The 13,941-nt window shown below is 37.3% G+C and overlaps 1 protein-coding gene across 1 annotated transcript in view; it reads left to right on the forward strand.

Moving 5' to 3' along the window:
• CCDC158 (coiled-coil domain containing 158) overlaps positions 1-13,941 on the forward strand; it is an 87,314-nt gene that overhangs the window by 60,897 nt on the left and 12,476 nt on the right. The window contains exon 16 of the mRNA XM_073236289.1: positions 4,199-4,359. Within this exon, the coding sequence (XP_073092390.1) occupies positions 4,199-4,359 (161 nt within the window). The remainder of the gene's footprint in view (positions 1-4,198; positions 4,360-13,941) is intronic.

The following is a 13,941-nucleotide window of genomic DNA, read 5'->3' on the forward strand; positions in this document are numbered from 1 at the left end:
ATTTGCATAGAAAAGTAATTGTACTTTGTAAATAATAGAATTAATACTTTATTTGAGCATATTACATTTATTATAGCAAAGAAATACCTTCTTTAAGTGGAGTTTTATTACTAAGATGTAATTTTCAGGGTCTATACCTTTGCCCCTATTTGTACTGTTGGCGTTTATTTTGCTCATTGTGTAAATACTTAATTTTCTGAGATTTAATTTGAGCCTCTAGAAAGTTTTGACCACTGCTGAATCCCACTTTATCCTGTTCCCAGTATTTCCTCATATGGCTCACTTATGTTTACCTTACTGAGAACACTAAAGAGAGAATTCTCTCAGTCGTAGCTCATGGTAGGTTCAATTCTAGAGCCATCAAATTACATTTATTGGAATGTCAATGTTGAAGGCATTGTGTAGAAATACAAAGGTAAATGCTTTTTTCCCTACATAGTAGGGTTCCAGAGAAAAAGGCAACATGTTGAACATATTTCGTCCTTAAAAACGTTGTTTAAAACTTTTTGGAAACAAAATGGAGATAAGTTTCGCACTGTGTCTATATTATTTTTTACATGCAGCTTTAAAAAATGAAAGAAAGAGAAAGGAAAAAGAATGATACTCTCTACTTATATCAAGAGTAGCTCGAGTACACAGTTAACCTTGACCACTTCTTATCATGGCTCTAACCTGGTATAAAATACCTCATATTTTAAGTCATGGTACCATTCTGGTGATTCTAGATCAGTAAATATGAAACATATAAAGTACTTTATATGTTTTTATCCTAAGAGGAGAAGAGGTAGAAACCAGCCTTTCTTGAATACTTACTACGTGCACATTAAGTACTTATCATTTCTTATACTGTCTTGTGAAGTAAAAGTTATTTTCCTCATTTTTACAGATGAGGAAATGGAGGTTTAAAGAAGCATTTCACCTTTTATAGCAAAATGATCTCTTTATGCATTTGCTTCTCATATTATTCTGTGTGGTCTCTATAGGCAGTGACCAGTTACATTTGTCATTTTATTTTAGTTTCTAACAGAGTGTCTGGCAAATAATAGACGGCTTGCAAAGTTTGTTGGGATATCAGAGGATCACACAGCTAGCGAATGATAGTGGCCATGGCTCAAACCCTGTGCTCTTCTCCACTGCCCCACACTTCCTTCCTATTCCCTTCGCACCTCAGGAATGGGTTAAGGAAATGGTGCTAGCATTTGTATTAATATCTCTTTAGTAGTTTTAAAGATTCCCAAAGTACATTTGACTTACAAATCAGTCTTTGTTTAATGCTTCTGAGTTTGGGGTAATTATTCTCATGTGATTTGTGAGTTACTTTTAGTATTAAGACTATAAATAGATTGAGGTTGAGGTCAGGTGCTCCACTGTATTATTTAATCCTCACCCATATTTATTAATTTTGTGATCCTCAATTTGGTCATCTCATAGCATATTGGTCACACTTCTCTATGAGTATATCCAATGCTAACAGGCAGTGGACCACAGTGGAAAGATAACAGGCTTTGAGGTCAGACAGATGACACTCTTTATCGCATTTGTCCCTTGGGTGATCTTGAGCACATTATTTAACCTCTCTATGCTTCAGTGTTCTCATTTCTAAGTAGAAATTGCCTGGTACATGACAAGCACTAAATAAATGGTGCTTCTGTTCATTTATTTTGCCAGTTTGAATGATGAGCCAAGTCTTTGAAGAAAAAGTTCAATTGGCATAAATGTATGAATACACAAAAATACAAAGTATAGGACATGGGAGATATGGTTCATCAGTAACATGTGGAAAAGACTGAGGGAGCCTCAGCTGGCTGCCTGCTCAGTCTGAGGCCCCACTACCACCTGGTAGCGAAAGAAGATCTTAAGGGTAGAGTCCAGATCCAAGGAGGGGACAGTTCTCCACTCTGCTCTGGTCAGACTCTCGCTGAATTCTCTATTTCATTTTTGGACATGAGAGTTTAAGAGAATTACTGATTAGCCAGAGTCTGCCAAAAAAAACACAACCAGAGTGGTAGAAATTGACAGCCATGTCATAAGAGAAGAGTAGATGAACTGAGAAGATTTAGCCTGGGGTGTGTTAGAAGGGCAGGGGTCGGGATGGGGGTGGGTGGAGTGATAAAACAAGTGTCATTTCTAAAGGGTCCACATGTTCCCTAGAACCCCATGGGGTAAAATGATGACTACAGATAGAAGTCATATGGAGGAGATTCATTTTAATGAGTCTTTCTTTCAAAGAATTAAAGCTACATGAAAATTAACCTGCCTTTCCTTGATTTTTGGTGATCCAGCCAAAACCAGTATATTGCTAGGATGCTGTAGACACAACTCATAATCACTTCTGATGGGAGATTAAACCAGAACCAAATGATCTTTAAGACCCTTCCAACCTTGATATTTTTGTGATTTTATACACAAGCCATGTATGGGTTATTTATAATGGAGTATATAAAGAAAATGATGGTCAAACCAAGTCCTGGCCTCTTTGGAGCTTACATTTTAATTGAAAGATCAAGACACATTTCAAAAAATTTAATGAGTATTTGGATAAAGTCACAATAAGAGAATTTTATAGGGCTGATTATGATTAATTGCTGTGTGAATATTAGAATTAAATGCCTTTCAACCTTTTATGTCTTATAAAACATGTGTCACTCTCAAAGAACCTGAATGCCATGATTCTAGGGGTGGGGGATAAAGGCATATTTATGTGTTTGTAGCTTATTATGTTGATCATTTATAATAAATATCAAGGGCTTAGAATTTTTAATAATTGCCAAAGTTTACTAAATAAATTTTCTAATGGGCAGAAGATATGAATATGAAGGCCCAGGTGCTAAAATGAACATTCAAGCAAGGTTAGAACTGAGGTGCCTGAAGAGTGCAATATAATACTATTTTTAAAGTTTTTGAAGTTTTATTCTACATCAGATATTATGTCCACCAGGGCTGGCCCAAGAACATAGCAAGTTTTGGTCAAATTGGAGCATCTGCTTAGAGATAAATGTTTTTATTCATGATTAAGAAATTGGTTTAGCATGTGTGGGATCAGAGGGTATATGTGAAATCTCTGTATCTTCCAGTTTTGCTGTGAACATAAAACTGCTCCAGGAACGTAAAAAGTCTATTAAAAAAAATGGTTCACATCTTTATATATTTTAAATTAATGGAGACAAATTTAGTAATTTAGTGGAGTCTAACCCACAAACTCTAAATTTTCAGGTAAGGTGACCATTCGTAAACTGGGAAAACCATATTTACCACACATTCAGTTAGAGCTCTTGACGTCTTCAGCTGGATATTCTGTGTGGTTCACCATTGGAGATAGAAAAAGAAGAGAAAGGGAGGGCTACGCCAGTATCATCTATGCTTTTTTGTATGGATTCTAGAAAACTAATGCCCAAAGAAGAGAAATTATGCAGTGTTCATTTCTGAGCAACCAATCTGTGGGGCAGGTGTGATTCCGCATTGCGACAGACACCTCCAGCTGAAATAGCTTGCTGATGTTTGATGACTGTCTAGCCAAGAATGTCCAACGAAGACCATCTGCTCACAAAGCAACTTCTAACTATTATTTGGTTTCCCCTCTTGAGGTGCCTGTTGGGAACATCTATACTTATTATATTATAAATATTCATTGAGGAATACTATGTATCTGAAAATATTTTTTAAATTATTGTCAAATTCCAACTAACACAGTTTGAAAATACTGGATGTCTCTTTCATTATCAGTAAAATGTGGGGGATAGATTAACTCACCTCTAAAGAATTCCTAACTTGTAAAGTTCTGTAGCTTTGTAAAATTAGTTCAGCCCTAAACAAAGTATTAAAGTTATTTTGCTTGGATATAGTAAATATTTAATGACATAGTACGATATTCATTCTACATTGTTAGAAGTTTAAAATATTCTGAGAGGTTTAAAATGATGTATATAGTTTGATTCTGTGTGTGGATACCTTTAATTACTGAATATGTATCCATATATGTATAAATAAGTATACACCCATTCATAAATTAGATATAGTACACTGTTGATTATTGATTGGTTATTCTGATTATCCCTGAGTTAAGATTACAGGTGATTTTGTTTTCATCATCCTTCTCCTCCATAATTTCTATTTACCAGTTGAATTAATTTTATAATAGGAAATAGCATACAGATCTGAAAGCCAAAGTATCTTTGTTTTGTAAATTGTTTTAATTCAGCCTTCTATGAAATCTAACACACTGAAGGAAGATCCAACAAGGGACCTGAAACAGCTTCTCCAAGAGCTGAGAAGTGTGATCAATGAGGAGCCCCCTGTACCTCTGGGCAAGACCGAGGAAGACGGGAGAACACCACCCCTGAGAGTCCCTTATGTGGCTGTGTAAGAGCGGGTGCACTTCAGAAGGGGACGGCTTCTCTCTCTCACCAGTGTTTTGCCATTAAGTTGTCTACCTGTTACTCCTTGGGAGGTTGAGGTTTAAATAACTTTGAAGAGTACTTGATGTTACCAGGGAAAACAATGTGAAAATGGAGGACTTAAGCAAAAGTAAAACTTGACATCAAGAGAAAATAACAATCAATTCTATTCAGAAAGTCACAGCGCAAAACATTACCCACAGGTACACTCATATATCAACTTATAGTTTTCAACAGACTTCACATCCATAATTGTATTGAATTATCACACCAACTGTTTAAGGTAAGATAGGGCAGGATTTTTTTTATCTCATCTTACAAACTAGAAAAACAGAAGTTTCAAAAGGTTGATTCACTACAGCCACACAGTTTGATGGTGTGGCTAAAAATAGAACCCTGAGAACTATGTAACTCTGCAGGCATAATCTACAGGAAAGTCCTTGGTACCTCTAATATCAAGTTAATAAGAGGTCAGTTCCAAAGAGGATTCGACCAGTTACACTTAGCTGTTCTTCGTATGTACCTGTAGAAATCAATGAGATTCTCATATTTTTTTCAGTGTCTTAAAATGTATTGTGTTATTATTGGATTAACTTAAAATATTTAAACATGGTATTTACTTTATTTCCAATATTATACTAATTGTATGCTAGTTGTTAACATTAGAACATCCATTGTTGTAAGATTGATTTTCTGGCCATATGGTAAATATCTAAAACTAATACTTCCTGAAACAATAATTACATATCAACAATCTCCAGTTCCTCAAGATGTTCAATTAGTATATACCAACCCAAGGTAGCAAAATACTAGCTGGATTTATCTAATATTAATTAATAACATTATTACTACTAGTAGTAAAATATCAGTAACAGCCTAGTTCCCTAGCATAGTATTATTGCCTTCTTTGAATCATACATCAGGCGCATCCCAGTGGACACCCCCTCAAAGGACACTCACATGTGCAGAGCACTTTCCTTTTTCTCATGACCCTACAGTATGCCTTCTAAGCCAGGACAGTATTATCAAGCTCATTTAGCAGATGAGTGAACTTAGGTATAGACTGAGTTGCCCCCTCCTATGAAGCAAAGAGGCAAAGCCAGAACTAAAAGAGTCCCTGGCTCCCAGCACTAATCATTTCACAATTACCATGATTTCCCTGAGCACATTTCCATTGCTTCAGCCACTAATGATGGGCTTGAACTATATTGGACTGTGTGGAACATGAATGAATTTGCTCCCTGCCTTTAGAGAATTCATGTTCATTTGCTCTAACCCTATAAATGACCTTGTCACCAAAGCCTAAACTCAGTCTGAAGCTTTTAAGAGTCCATGGAATGAAAGAAAGCATTTCTGAGTTTACTGCAAGGGTAGCCCTCTGCAAAATTTGCTTGGAGGACTAAAATCTACTGTTGTACCTTCAAGAAGAGTTAAATACATATGAGCAATTGATTATTCTAAAAAAATACATGGAATCTGGAAATTTTTCTTTGTATAATTAACTGAGAGTTATATTTATCTATACAAAGATGGTAGAGTAAGAGATGCATTACTGAATCAAGCCTGAGATTAGAGATATGCTATCGTTAAGAAAAAGTTGAGATCCTGGATCTAAGAAATTATCCAAGAATTTTATGTGTCCAAGTAATCTGGGGAGTCTGTTTGGACAGTTTATATGGGAATTGTTGGGCATTTGGGGTTCATTGAAGGAAAGCTGTTATACTTGTTTAACTGAAATGGAAAAGAATTTCAATGAAATGTACTAAAGTAATTTACTTTCTAGAAATTCAATAGGCATTTTTTGGCTTACTTTAAATTTTGCTGCTCTTTACCCATATGAAGATATTTATATGGCATGTCACACCAAAAGTGGAAAATTTTTTCAACATTTACCCATATTTACAATGGTCTACCTAACTTTTAAGAGGAAGGTAGAACATCAACCTCAATATAGGGTTATTAGAACCTCACTGAAAACAGTCCCATTTTCATCAAGTTTTTAATGAAATTATAAAGAAGCAAAAGAAATGAAATCAATGATCCCTAAACAAAGACAACTTCTTAAAACGGACTTTAGCCAAAAGAGAAAAAATGTTAATATTAACTTGTTATTCACATAAGACGTGGAGGCCGTTGCTTGCAGATCTTCAGCAGCTGCCACCGTCTGCTGCGCCAAGCCCGTGGTCCCTCGATCTGACATGGAGGTTGAGGACTCTCCCTGACAGACCACCAGCCTGCTTTACTCCTGCAACAAAAGGCTGTGCTCTAACCACAACAGACTACTCCTGATTCCCAGAAGGAGCTCATTTCTTCTTTTTTTTTTTTTTTGAGATTGCATTTTCTTTTTTTATTTAATTTTCTTGTGTGACCCAAAGGGAAGCAGAAGTTGGGTATCTAAATAGAAGCGAACAATTTAAATTACTCTCCTTCAGCTTGCAAAAATACATTTACAAGCTCTCAACAAAATTTTACTTTTTTTTTTTCTTCTTCTTTTTTTTTTTTATTTTTTATTTTTTTATTTTTTATTTTATTTTTATTTTTTTTTTGAGAGGGCATCTCTCATATTTATTGATCAAATGGTTGTTAACAACAATAAAATTCAGTATAGGGGGGTCAATGCTCAATGTACAATCATTAATCCATCTCAAGCCTAATTCTCATCAGTCTCCAATCTTCTGAAGCATAACGAACAAGTTCTTACATGGTGAACGAATTCTTACATAGTGAATAAATTCTTACATGGTGAACAGTACAAGGGCATTCATCACAGAAACTTTCGGTTTTGATCATGCAATATGACCTATAAACAATCAGGTCAAATATGAATATTCGTTTGATTTTTGTACTTGATTTATATGTTGATCCCACATTTCTCCTATTATTATTATTATTTTTATTTTTAATAAAATGCTGAAGTGGTAGGTAGATGCAAGATAAAGGTAGAAAACATAGTTTAGTGCTGTAAGAAGGCAAATGTAGATGATCAGATGATCAGGTGTGTGCCTATGGACTAAGTATTAATCCAGGCTAGACAAGGGCAGCAAGACATCCACGGATGCAGAAGATTTCTCTCAAAGCAGGGGGGGTGAGGTTCTGAGCCTTACCTCTGTTGATCCCCAAATTCTCACCTGATGGCCCCCCTGCGACTGTGCCTGTCTTAGGTTGTTCCTCCCTTGAGGAATCTTACCCGTCTCTGGCTAACCAGTCATCTTCCGGGGCCATACAGGGAAATGTAAAGTTGGTAAGTGAGAGAGAAGCCATATTGTTTGCAAAGGTTAGCTTTTTACTTCTTTGCAGATTTATGCCTTGTGGCTTCTATGCCCAGCACTTGTCTCGAGGTATCTTTACCACCTGGAGGAATTATGATACTCGGTAAATTCGATATGAGGCACGAATTCTATTTAAGGGTTGTAATTAGGAAGGAAGAAGAAAAGCTATAGATGTAGCATATGAAGGAAACATGGGAGGATTGATTATTTCTTTGACATATCTTCTTGTATAGTACCTTACGTATGTATAGGTTTTAAACTACTAACTAATTTGCACACACATATTAACATAATAGGAATACGGTGACATAAACAAAGCAAATCTATAATTACCATCCATCTCCAGTGAAGCCAAGAAAACCATTTAGGCACCCTAGGCATTTGTGAAGATTTATCTATGATATGATGGATATTGTCCAACTGTACTTGAACCATCAGACAAATTAAAGCAGCCCATTTCTGGGATCTGTTCACATCCCATATGTTCTTTTAACCATAGATAGTCTATAGTCATGAGATTTTGGAGTGCTACAACTTGCACCCCTCCCAACTCCTGGTTGAGTTCCAACAGTACAGATCCGGTCAAATTCGTTGTCTCACTGTATGCACATGCCAGCCTAGACATCTCCCTCCTCATTCCTATGGCAAGTCCAGGAGACGGTGGGCTGGATGCAGCCACAACCGCAGCATCGTCCGGATCCCTGTGGAGGCTTTTTGATGATCATCCCCTGGCACAAGTCCTCCAGAGAGTGCTGATGCCGGAAGCTCCTCCTCATATCGTATCTTAGTTCATTTTCTGGGTATCCAAGCTAGGCCTTGATCTTCTGCGTAGAAACAAACAGACCCTTTGCCCACACTTTGACATGCCCTCTATACCACTGTGCAGAACTCATTGGAGGTCAGCACACAGTAACTGCTTTTTTTTTTTTTTTTAATTAAGAGAAAGGAATATTATCAGAAAAGAGTACCTCCATAGCTGATCATCTGACACCCTTTAAGTGATCAACAATAAGGATATTTAAAGCATGCATTGATCTTTGATTTACCAATAGTTTTATCCTGTTAAGGAGTAATCCCCCTTTTCTTTCTTTCTTTCTTTTTTTTTTTTTTTAATTTTTAATCTACACTTACATGAAGAATACTATGTTTACTATGCTCTCCCCTATATCAGGTCCCCCCTAACAACCACATTACGGTTACTGTCCATCAGCTTAGCAAAATGTTGTAGAGTCACTACTTGTCCTCTCTGTGTTGTGCAGCCCACCCTCCCCTTTCTCCCTCCACCCCATGCATGCTAATCTTAATACCCCCCTTCTTCTTCCCCCCCCCTTATCCCTCCCTGCCCACCCATCCTCCCCAGTTCCTTTCCCTTTGGTACCTGTTAGTCCATTTTTGGGTTCTGTAATTCTGCTGCTGTTTTGTTCCTTCAGTTTTTCCTTTGTTCCTATACTCCTCAGATGAGTGAAATCATTTGGTATTTCTCTTTCTCCGCTTGGCTTATTTCACTGAGCATAATACTCTTCAGCTCCATCCATGTTGCTGCAAATGGTTGGATTTTTCCACTTCTTATGGCTGAGTAGTATTCCATTGTGTATATGTACCACATCTTCTTTATCCATTCATCTACCAATGGACATTTAGGTTGCTTCCAATTCTTGGCTATTGTAAATAGTGCTGCGATAAACATAGGAGTGCATCTGTCTTTCTCAAACTTGATTGCTGCGTTCTTAGGGTAAATTCCTAGGAGTGGAATTCCTGGGTCAAATAGTAGGTCTGTTTTGAGCATTTTGATGCACCTCCATACTGCTTTCCACAATGGTTGAACTAATTTACATTCCCACCAGCAGTGTAGGAGGGTTCCCCTTTCCCCACAGCCTCGCCAACATTTGTTGTTGTTTGTCTTTTGGATGGCAGCTATCCTTACTGGTGTGAGGTGATACCTCATTGTAGTTTTAATTTGCATTTCTCTGATAATTAGCGATGTGGAGCATCTTTTCATGTGTCTCTTGGCCATCTGTATTTCTTTTCTAGAGAACTGTCTGTTCAGTTCCTCTGCCCATTTTTCAATTGGGTTATTTGTTTTTTGTTTGTTGAGGCGTGTGAGCTCTTTATATATTCTGGACGTCAAGCCTTTATCAGATCTGTCATTTTCAAATATATTCTCCCATACTGTAGGGTTCCTTTTTGTTCTATTGATGGTGTCTTTCGCTGTACAGAAGCTTTTCAGCTTAATGTAGTCCCACTTGCTCATTTTTGCTGTTGTTTTCCTTGCCCGGGGAGATATGTTCAAGAAGAGATCACTCATGTTTATGTCTAAGAGGTTTTTGCCTATGTTTTTTTCCAAGAGTTTAATGGTTTCATGACTTACATTCAGGTCTTTGATCCATTTTGAGTTTACCTTTGTATATGGGGTGAGACAATGGTCCAGTTTCATTCTCCTACATGTAGCTGTCCAGTTTTGCCAGCACCATCTGTTGAAGAGACTGTCATTTTGCCATTGTATGTCCATGGCTCCTTTATCAAATATTAATTGACCATATATGTTTGGGTTAATTTCTGGGGTCTCTAATCTGTTCCACTGGTCTGTGGCTCTGTTCTTGTGCCAGTACCAAATTGTCTTGATTACTATGGCTTTGTAGTAGAGCTTGAAGTTGGGGAGTGAGATCCCCCCTACTTTATTCTTCTTTTTCAGGATTGCTTTGGCTATTCGGGGTCTTTGGTGTTTCCATATGAATTTTTGAATTATTTGTTCCAATTCATTGAAGAATGTTGCTGGTAATTTGAGAGGGATTGCATCAAATCTGTATATTGCTTTGGGCAGGATGGCCATTTTGACGATATTAATTCTTCCTAGCCAGGAGCATGGGATGAGTTTCCATCTGTTAGTGTCCCCTTTAATTTCTCTTAAGAGTGACTTGTAGTTTTCAGAGTATAAGTCTTTCACTTCTTTGGTTAGGTTTATTCCTAGGTATTTTATTCTTTTTGATGCAATGGTGAATGGAATTGTTTTCCTGATTTCTCTTTCTATTGATTCGTTGTTAGTGTATAGGAAAGCTACAGATTTCTGTGTGTTAATTTTGTATCCTGCAACTTTGCTGTATTCCGATATCAGTTCTAGTAGTTTTGGAGTGGAGTCTTTAGGGCTTTTTATGTACAGTATCATATCATCTGCAAATAGTGACAGTTTAACTTCTTCTTTACCAATCTGGATTCCTTGTATTTCTTTGTTTTGTCTGATTGCCGTGGCTAGGACCTCCAGTACTATGTTAAATAACAGTGGGGAGAGTGGGCATCCCTGTCTGGTTCCCGATCTCAGTGAAAATGCTTTCAGCTTCTCGCTGTTCAGTATAATGCTGGCTGTGGGTTTATCATATATGGCCTTTATTATGTTGAGGTACTTGCCCTCTATTCCCATTTTGCTGAGAGTTTTTATCATGAATGGATGTTGAATTTTGTCACATGCTTTTTCAGCATCTATGGAGATGATCATGTGGTTTTTGTCTTTCTTTTTGTTGATGTGGTGGATGATGTTGATGGATTTCCGAATGTTGTACCATTCTTGCATCCCTGGGATGAACCCCACTTGGTCATGGTGTATGATCCTTTTGATATACTGTTGAATTCTGTTTGCTAATATTTTATTGAGTATTTTTGCATCTACATTCATCAGGGATATTGGTCTGTAATTTTCTTTTTTGGTGGGGTCTTTGCCTGGTTTTGGTATTAGGGTGATGTTGGCTTCATAGAATGAATTTGGGAGTATTCCCTCTTCTTCTATTTTTTGGAACACTTTAAGGAGAATGGGTTTTATGTCTTCTCTGTGTGTCTGATAAAATTCCGAGGTAAATCCGTCCGGCCCCGGGGTTTTGTTCTTGGGTAGTTTTTTGATTACCGTTTCAATTTCTTTGCTTGTAATTGGTTTGTTTAACTTTTGTGTTTCTTCCTTGGTCAGTCTTGGGAGGTTGTATTTTTCTAGGAAGTTGTCCATTTCTTCTAGGTTTTCCAGCTTGTTGGCATATAGGTTTTCATAGTAGTCTTTAATAATTCTTTGTATTTCTGTGGAGTCTGTCGTGATTTTTCCATTCTCATTTCTGATTATGTTGATTCGTGTTGATTCTCTTTTTCTCTTAATAAGTTGGCCTAGAGGATTATCTATTTTGTTTATTTTCTCAAAGAACCAGCTCTTGGTTTCGTTGATTTTTGCTATTGTTTTATTCTTCTCAATTTTGTTTATTTCTTCTCTGATCTTTATTATGTCCCTCCTTCTGCTGACTTTAGGCCTCCTTTGTTCTTCTTTTTCCAGTTTTAATAATTGTGATGTTAGACTATTCATTTGGGATTGTTCTTCCTTCTTCAAGTGTGCCTGGATTGCTATATACTTTCCTCTTAAGACTGCTTTCGCTGCATCCCACAGAAGTTGGGGCTTAGTGTTGTTGTTGTCATTTGTTTCTATATATTCCTTGATCTCTATTTTGATTTGTTCATTGATCCATTGATTATTTAGTAGCATGTTGTTAAGCCTCCATGTGTTTGTGAGCCTTTTTGTTTTCTTTGTAGAATTTATTTCTACTTTCATACCTTTGTGGTCTGAAAAATTGGTTGGTAGAATTTCAATATTTTGGAATTTACTGAGGCTCTTTTTGTGAGCTAGTATGTGGTCTATTCTGGAGAATGTTCCATGTGCACTTGAGAAGAATGTATATCCTGTTGCTTTTGGATGTAGAGTTCTATAGATGTCTATTAGGTCCATCTGTTCTAGTGTGTTGTTCAGTGCCTGTGTGTCTTTACTTATTTTCTGCCCGGTGGATCTATCCTTTGGGGTGAGTGGTGTGTTGAAGTCTCCTACAATGAATGCATTGCAGTCTATTTCCCTCTTTAGTTCTGTTAGTATTTGCTTCGCATATGCTGGTGCTCCTGTATTGGGTGCATATATATTTAGAATGGTTATATCCTCTTGTTGGACTGAGCCCTTTATCATTATGTAGTGGCCTTCTTTATCTCTTGTTACTTTCTTTGTTTTGAAGTCTATTTCGTCTGATATTAGTACTGCAACCCCTGCTTTCTTCTCACTGTTGTTTGCCTGAAATATGTTTTTCCATCCCTTGACTTTTAGTCTATGCTTATCTTTGGGTTTAAGGTGAGTTTCTTGTAAGCAGCATATAGATGGGTCTTGCTTTTTTATCCATTCTATTACTCTATGTCTTTTGATTGGTGCATTAAGTCCATTTACATTTAGGGTGACTATTGAGAGATATGTGCTTATTGCCATTGCAGGCTTTAGATTCGTGGTTACCAAAGGTTCAAGGTTAGCTTCTTTAGTATCTTACTGCCTAACTTAGCTCGCTTATTGAGCTGTTATATACACTGTCTGGAGATTCTTTTCTTCTCTCCCTCCTTATTCTTCCTCCTCCATTCTTCATATGTTGTGTGTTTTGTTCTGTGCTCTTTTTAGGGGTGCTCCCATCTAGAGCAGTCCCTGTAGGATGCCCTGTAGAGGTGGTTTGTGGGAAGCAAATTCCCTCAGCTTTTGCTTGTCTGGGAATTGTTTAATCCCACCATCATATTTAAATGATAGTCGTGCTGGATACAGTATCCTTGGTTCAAGGCCCTTCTGTTTCATTGCATTAAGTATATCATGCCATTCTCTTCTGGCCTGTAGGGTTTCTGTTGAGAAGTCTGATGTTAGCCTGATTGGTTTTCCTTTATAGGTGACCTTTTTCTCTCTAGCTGCCTTTAAAACTCTTTCCTTGTCCTTGATCCTTGCCATTTTAATTACTATGTGTCTTGGTGTTGTCCTCCTTGGATCCTTTCTGTTGGGGGTTCTGTGTAATTCCATGGTCTGTTCGATTATTTCCTCCCCCAGTTTGGGGAAGTTTTCAGCAATTATTTCTTCAAAGACACTTTCTATCCCTTTTCCTCTTTCTTCCTCTTCTGGTATCCCTATAATACGAATGTTATTCCTTTTGTATTGGTCACATATTTCTCTTAGTGTTGTTTCATTCCTGGAGATCCTTTTATCTCTCTCTATGTCAGCTTCTATACGTTCCTGTTCTCTGGCTTCTATTCCTTCAATGGCCTCTTGCATCTTATCCATTCTGCTTATAAATCCTTCCAGGGATTGTTTCACTTCTGTGATCTCTTTCCTGACATCTGTGATCTCCTTCCGGACTTCATCCCACTGCTCTTGCATTTTTCTCTGCATCTCATCCCACTGCTCTTGCATTTTTCTCTGCATCTCATCCCATTGCTCTTGCATTTTTCTCTGCATCTCTGTCAGC

This window comes from Manis javanica, chromosome 5, assembly GCF_040802235.1.
Source record: "Manis javanica isolate MJ-LG chromosome 5, MJ_LKY, whole genome shotgun sequence".
Lineage (NCBI taxonomy): Eukaryota > Metazoa > Chordata > Mammalia > Pholidota > Manidae > Manis > Manis javanica.